Source organism: Maniola hyperantus, chromosome 13 (genome assembly GCF_902806685.2).
Source record: "Maniola hyperantus chromosome 13, iAphHyp1.2, whole genome shotgun sequence".
In the NCBI taxonomy this organism is placed as follows: domain Eukaryota; kingdom Metazoa; phylum Arthropoda; class Insecta; order Lepidoptera; family Nymphalidae; genus Maniola; species Maniola hyperantus.
In genome coordinates this window covers 3,575,083-3,582,051 of record NC_048548.1, presented here as the reverse complement: position 1 = coordinate 3,582,051, position 6,969 = coordinate 3,575,083, and the positions used below count along the sequence as shown (strand labels likewise).

Genomic DNA, 6,969 nt, shown 5'->3' with positions numbered 1-6,969 from the left:
CCGGTGATATCGCTTTCGTGAAGTTCTTCTTTGGTGTGTGGTGAATACTATCTTCAAGATAATTCTCTTCTTTGGCCCCATCTTGATCCCACTTTGATTCCACAAGAATTATAAAGTAAATACAAGAAAACTATTAAACAATCTTATTGTCTTATATGAGCACGTCTTTATTAACAAAATAAAACTGAACTAGCAATATTTTAATCTATCCAATGAAATAATTTTGACTTTCTGCTTCAAATGAATTCAAGACGTATTGAATGGTTTACCCTGTAAAGTAAAAATATAATGTTAAAAGCTTAGTACACATTAGCCAAATGCGTTTGGCCAATGTATTCGGCGACCGTGTATCTACCTATACAGGGCTATTTGAAGTTTATTTTCCGCGGTCGGCCAACAACGGTGACCAGCTCGTCAACTTTTGTGGATTTTCTCATCAACGTCGAAGGATCTTCGCAAAATTTACACGTTGGCCAGCACCACCACTTACCAAACGAATTGAGTCAATGTATATTGGAGGCTGGGTGTTTAGCCCTTCTAAATTGTTTACAAATCACGTTTTGCTTTTAAACTTCTTAATGGTATTCAGTGTAGTTTTCACCATGATTTAGAACATTTCACGAGGAACATGTAGACTTTACATGTACCTAGTACCTAGGTATTTTCATACTCAACTGGATAAACTGACTGATTGACATATTAACGTTACAACTCAAACTAAAGAAAAAGAAAAAAAAGAAAGAAAAACTTCAGATTTTGTATGCAAAAACCATGACGTAGGTAGACCACGTACCTACCTACCTAAGAAAACATTTTCAGAAATTCCAGCCGAGCGAAACGGGCAGATTAACTAGTCTGTCTATAAGAAGGTAAGTAATCTAAATATGAACTGCTTACCAATTTGTATGCAATCCAAGCTACAGTCGTGTTTTCTAGACGCGGTCCCATTAGTGGATTCATTGAGCCAAAGTATATTGTGAACCAGCTGAAAAACATATCACATTTACCTACTTTAGGAGATGTAATGTCTTAACGCAATATAGAACTCATAGCATCCTTATCTTAAGCAGATACTAAGTGCAGTCACATAATCAATGGTACTGATTTTGAGCACAACCTAATTTTAGAGTATTCGCATCCTCTTCTTACTAATGTAATACTTATGAAAAGGACAGACGCAGTTTGACAGTTTTCAATTTAATTTTTAGATGGTAAAACCCTTGATTTTAGCGCACAGTCGCGAGCCTACTGTTTAAATTTGTAGCGTGCACTAAAATTTAGAGTCTTTAAATGTAAAGTTCATGTTCTGTCCCTTTTTAGCACTGTTAAAAAGAAAAGGATGCAGATACTCTAAATTTAGTTTAGAGAAAGACACCGGAATCGGTGCCACTAACTGACTACCCTCATTATATATGCGAAAGTGCTTGTTTGTTGGTTTGTCCTTCAACCACACCACAACAGATCCACGGATTGTCGTGATTTTTGCATGGTACATATACGTAGTTGAAAACCTGGAGAGTGACAGGCAACTTTTTATCCCGTAAAATCAAATCCACGCAGACGAAGTCGCAGGTATCAGCTAGTTAAAAATAATGTATAAGATTGTGAATTTACTTACAAAATCCACATACAAAATGCTGCAAGCAAGATGCTGGCTTGAATGATTCTGAAATAAATAGAATAGTAGGTATATATTAGTTGATATGGGTTATACCTAACACCTAAGTACCTAAGTACCTACACAGACTAACTTAAAAACAAAAAAAAAGCTCTTTCTGGTTATTTTATAAACAGTTACATTATTTCTTACCACATACCTTACGTTATGTTAATTTTTATTTAATTTATTTGTAACAAACACATTTACAATAAAGAGAAAAAGGTGGTAAAAGTGGTCAGGGAAGCACTTACCTCTATGAGAGATCTCTACCAGTGACCCTTAGTAGTGCGAGAGGTTGTAGAGGAAATAGAATAGGTACAAAAAGAAGATAGAAAGTATTCATGAAAAAAACATAACAGATATGATGTATAAATATATACGTATTATATTAAAACAACTTACATAAACATAGGTACATACTTATTACAAAACTATATACTTTTCGATTTTAGAACCAACACTGTTTTTATTCAAAACTGACTCTACCTCACCATTGTTTGTATCACTTATACAATAAATGATTGTCGTAAAGCACATGCCTATCTTGAATGTATAGTATTGATACCTACACCTAATGCGGATAACGTGCGGGTGTGCGTGTTTGCCCCCCCCCCCCCCTTGTTCACCGACCTTCTCACCTCGACCTGTCACCTCGACCTTTCACGCAATATAGGTAGGTATATAAACCTAAGTAATTCCCTGTTTTCCCTAAAGTTGTCCCTTGTCACTCATAAAACAGTCCATTAGACAAACAACTATAGAGACTTGGAACAAAAGATACCAAAATGGTGAAACGGCGGCCTTGAATAGGCTGTTCTTCCCGGACGTTTATGGCGCATTCAAAGTTGTCAGAAAGACTAAGTTAACACCGATTCACGTTCAAGTGCTGACGGGACATGGAGGCTTTGGGCATTATTTAAAAAGATTCAAGTGCAAGGATGATTCAGCTTGCGACTGCGACCCAGCAAACGAGGAATCGGTGTTACACTTACTCTTAGACTGTCCCATATATGGGAAGGAACGTTTCGAACTGGAACAAAAGACAGAAGTGCAAATAAGGAAAGAAACGCTGGAAGTACTGCTAAGAGACAAAAAGTGCCAAAAAGCATTTTTAGAATACTGCACCAAAATAGCGAAATGTACTATAAAGAAAAATAAAACTAAGTAAAACTGTAAATATTTTAATATATATTATACTTGTAAATATAGATCTATAGTCGTATGCTTATTATAAGAATAAATGTATATACTTTGATAAAAATTTATAGGTATAATATAGTACATATAGAAAAACAAACTGTAAATAAATAATGTAAGAGACTAACAAAATGTAATACCCAAAAAAGAACTCTGACACAAATCGGAGGATTTCCGATGATTTTAATTTAAAAAAAAAAACCTAAGTAATTAAATTAATGTAACATACCCCCTATTAGGTCCTCGCTTTACTAAAAACGGCCCAACTATCATTATTCCGGCGAAAACAGCAGTGATACAGTAAAGTGGCATAAGAAACTTCTCTTGCGGAGGGTATTCTTGCAGTGGAAAGAAGTCACTCTCTCTTCTGTCACGGATTCGCTCAATCTCTTGCTGAGCATAGTCATAGACTTTGTAGTCCTGTGCCTCAGTAAGTTCTGCCTTGAATGAGATTAAATTTGCACTTGATTCATCTGAAATTGATGAGAAAGAATTAGTTCAAGCTTGTGTAACGAAAGTTCGAGTAAGATTCGGATGGGCCGTGAAAAGTTAGCAGATCGACACACTGTGGCGTTTTGTATAGTACATAGTTTAGATCCAAAGAGATTAAAATATCTAAATATTTTAATATCAGTGTTTGGCTCATGTTTATACCAAAGTTTGAACTTACAATGTTTTGATGTTTCTTCAACTAAGAGCCCACCTATCTCGTTTTCATCAAATGCTTCGGATGCACCAGACATCTTTAAGTAATTTTTAATCTAAACTACAATTATTAATTTATTGGTCAAATTAATAATGTGATGAAAACTTTACCAGCTGTTATCTCTTCACAATAATTATCCCTCTCTTATTCTACCTTTCTACCTTCATTTTAATCAACGCTTGACTTTCCTTGTCAAAATACTTTCAAAATAAAATCTTTTCGTTGTGTTCTTACTGTACAGTTTTTATATAAATCCCGCAAATTGCTATTGCGCAGGAACTATGTCTCATTAACATCGAAATCATTCATCATCATCATCAAAAATCATTTTGACGTCAGCCGAAATAAAAATATACCATCAGCTTCAGCTCGAAACTTCAGTCTAGTGCTGATGTCACTAAAATGGCGGCCACGCGCATTAGCAATTTGCAGGACTTACACGAAATATTATAACTGCTGAACATAGGTCTCCAATAAGGACTTTTTTTTTAATAGAGATAGCGAGCAAACGAGCAGGTGGGTCACCTGATGTTAAGTGATTACCGCCGCCCATGAACATTTGCAGCACCAGAGGAATCGCCGGTTGCCGGCCTTTTAGGAATCTGTTAGTCCGCCCCTTGAATAACCCCATGTTGTAATCTAGTGGGAACACCGCCGATGGGACTTTCAATCCACACGCCGCGGTCATAGAGCTAGCGCGCACCACGGTAAATTTCCCTACGTTTTTTTCCGCAATATCTGTGAACCATAGAACTACATAGAAGCGCGCGCACTGCGGAATTAATTCCGCACCGGATTTTGATAGATTTAAATTCAAATTTACGGATTTTAAAACGCACCGCAACTCGCCGCACCGTGGTGCGCGCTAGCTCTTACGCCGCACTCGTGTGGTTGCACCGCCTCCTGTATCCGCAGCTGCTCCCTGCGACTCGTTTGATGTGGTCTGACCACCTAGTGGGCGGTCTGCTAACATTGCGCTTCCCCGTGCGAGGTCACCATTCCAGTAACTTGGCACCTCAATGTCTATCGGTTTGGAAATCAATATCTCAATGCGTTGAATTTTGCCTAAAAGTTATGGCCTTCGAAGCAAATTAAGTAGTCTTTTAACCAAGACTGCAAGGATGCTTAGCAAGGATTATGCGTGAAATCGCATAAGATCGCTTCAATTTAATAGCTTAACTTATTGAACCCTTTTCCACCAATGCTAAGCCATAAAAAAGCGACTCTGCTGGTGAATCTACTCAAGTCAAGAGTGAATAGGCATCTTCTAGACAAGCGCGCTCCATCTTAGGCTGCATTATTATTTTCCACTGCTATATATAGGTACTTATTACCTTTCCCAAAGAGTGCCACCATAACCGGTCCTTAGCCTTCTTCATCCAACCAGAACCACTTCCCGCTACCCTCTTTATATCGCCAATCCATCTTGCTGGACGGCGCTTCACACTACGTTTAGATACTTGTTCGTGATCATTTTTCTAAAAGCTTCACCATCAACGATGTTACAATTTTCTACTTGTAAAAAAACAAAATTATGTAAAATTCTTAAATAACTTCATCAAAAAGGACCATAAAAAGGTGTACTTAAAATTGATGGCCATCGTGTTCACTAAATAAAATAAGCTCAAGATAAATAATCTATAATGTTCAACGTAACCCGACATCGGTTCCCGAGGCTGCATCGTATCGCGTGTATCGATAACTTAGGGTTGCAAGAACAGAGAACAAAAATACCTAGTCAATTTTAAAGTTTGGAAATTTTTGCGGTATTATCTTGTGAAACATGTAACTAGATTTAACAATTTATGAGACTAAAGAAAGTGCTGGAATGGCAACCTCGCACCGAAAAGCATAGCATTGGCAAACACTCCGCTATAGGTGGATTGGATGATATCAAACGAGACACAGGGAGCCACTGGGTCCTGGCGGCGCAAGACCGTAGCATGTAGAAGTCCCTACAAGAGACCTATGTCTAACAGTTGACGGAGATATCGGTTGACAAAGATGAAGATTATTTACACAATTATCACCTACCGCTGCTAGACAGAAGCGGCATAAGACCGTGAAATAAGTAAATCTTGACTTATATACAGCAGAGAAAGATGTCCAGTTGTAGAGACGACGATGATAAGAAAAATCCATCATATTATTCTTATCTCTATAAGAAAAGCATTTGTAAGCCGTACAAAATATTAAATCAACCAGCCGTACTGTCAACATGACATTTTTATATGGGATGATAACTCGTGACTCTTGCGAGTTGCGCGTGAATCTTTTGACTTTATCCTTAAACGAATTAATCCCCCTGGCAACCCTGTAAGCGGTGCGCGCGCGCAACATAATGACTCAATTATCCGCTTACGGGGGCGTGGCTCTGCTCTATGTCTTCATTACTAGAGATCGCTTGTTAAGGAGATGGTTTATAAGGATCTGAATCTTGAGTGCAACTTTCCGGGGCAAGTAACTTTTAACGATACATTGGCGTTGCACACGGTACGAGACTCAATCATATTTTTTAGTTACATCTAACCTAACCTTAGCTTGCCGGAAGGTTACGGACATTACCTAACACTTTGTAAGTAGATATATGGCAACTTTGATTTGATCTTGCAACCAGAACATTTTGTACTCAATTTAACTTCTTGGGATCGTACAGCACCATATGACGTATGGTGCTTGACCTCATTAGTAATTTAGTCACAATGGGTGATTATGGTGATGACAAGTAAGTGAACAGATATTGGTTATGGTCTGATGATGAAGTAGGAAGGTTGTAGGTATGTACCAGAATGTCAGGTTTATCATAATGGATAATCAAAATGGATCGATGATAATTTTACTCATGTAGAAAGTAATTTAAATTTGTGTTTGACGCATGTTAACAGTCCATTTCTATACCATTTTAGCTTCGATAGTGGCGCACACGCGGCGATCTTGGAAACTATCGGTGCTGGGAAATACACCAGATTTATTGGTAATATCGATACAGTCGTGATGGGTACTTATGGTGCAATTCCACCATCAAACCATAGTCTGCTAAACGATATCTCCTGCGATCTCGAGTTAGTGTGACCTTAGGGGTCATGAATTGATTTTTAAAGTCCGTTTTATGATACGGCCCGCACAGTTTTCTGTTTTATGGGTGAATTTTGAATGTTATATTTTGCATCGCGATACTTTGCTTGTGTCTTCTTACATATTATTATAGTCATCATTATCATCATCATCATCATGATCAACCCATCGCCGGCTCACTACAGAGGGAGGGTCTCCTCTCAGAGTGAGAAGGGATTTGGCCATAGTCTACCACGCTGGCCATGTGCGGATTGGTAGACTTCCCACACCTTTGAGATCATTATGGAGAACTCTCAAGCATGCAGGTTTCCTCACGATGCGATGTTTTCCT

At 38.1% G+C, this 6,969-nt stretch overlaps 1 protein-coding gene across 1 annotated transcript; it reads right to left on the bottom strand.

Moving 5' to 3' along the window:
* Positions 1-240: 240 nt before the first annotated feature.
* Positions 241-3,632, bottom strand: LOC117987534 (uncharacterized). The gene is made up of 5 exons (XM_034974558.2): positions 3,528-3,632; positions 3,087-3,330; positions 1,619-1,666; positions 898-985; positions 241-270 (listed from the first exon to the last, which is right to left on the bottom strand). Exons 1-5 carry the CDS (start codon positions 3,598-3,600, stop codon positions 247-249), a joined length of 477 nt encoding a protein of 158 aa, XP_034830449.1. The 5' UTR covers positions 3,601-3,632; the 3' UTR covers positions 241-246.
* Positions 3,633-6,969: the final 3,337 nt, after the last annotated feature.

Bases quoted from the DNA above. Each gene is read 5' to 3' on its own strand.
- LOC117987534 (XM_034974558.2), bottom strand. From the start codon at position 3,600: ATGTCTGGTGCATCCGAAGCATTTGATGAAAACGAGATAGGTGGGCTC. The intron at 3,331-3,527 runs GTAAGTTCAAAC...CATCAATTTCAG, and splicing joins TGAAGAAACATCAAAACATT to ATGAATCAAGTGCAAATTTA. The intron at 986-1,618 runs GTAAGTAAATTC...TATGTTTTTCAG, and splicing joins GCATTTTGTATGTGGATTTT to CTGGTTCACAATATACTTTG.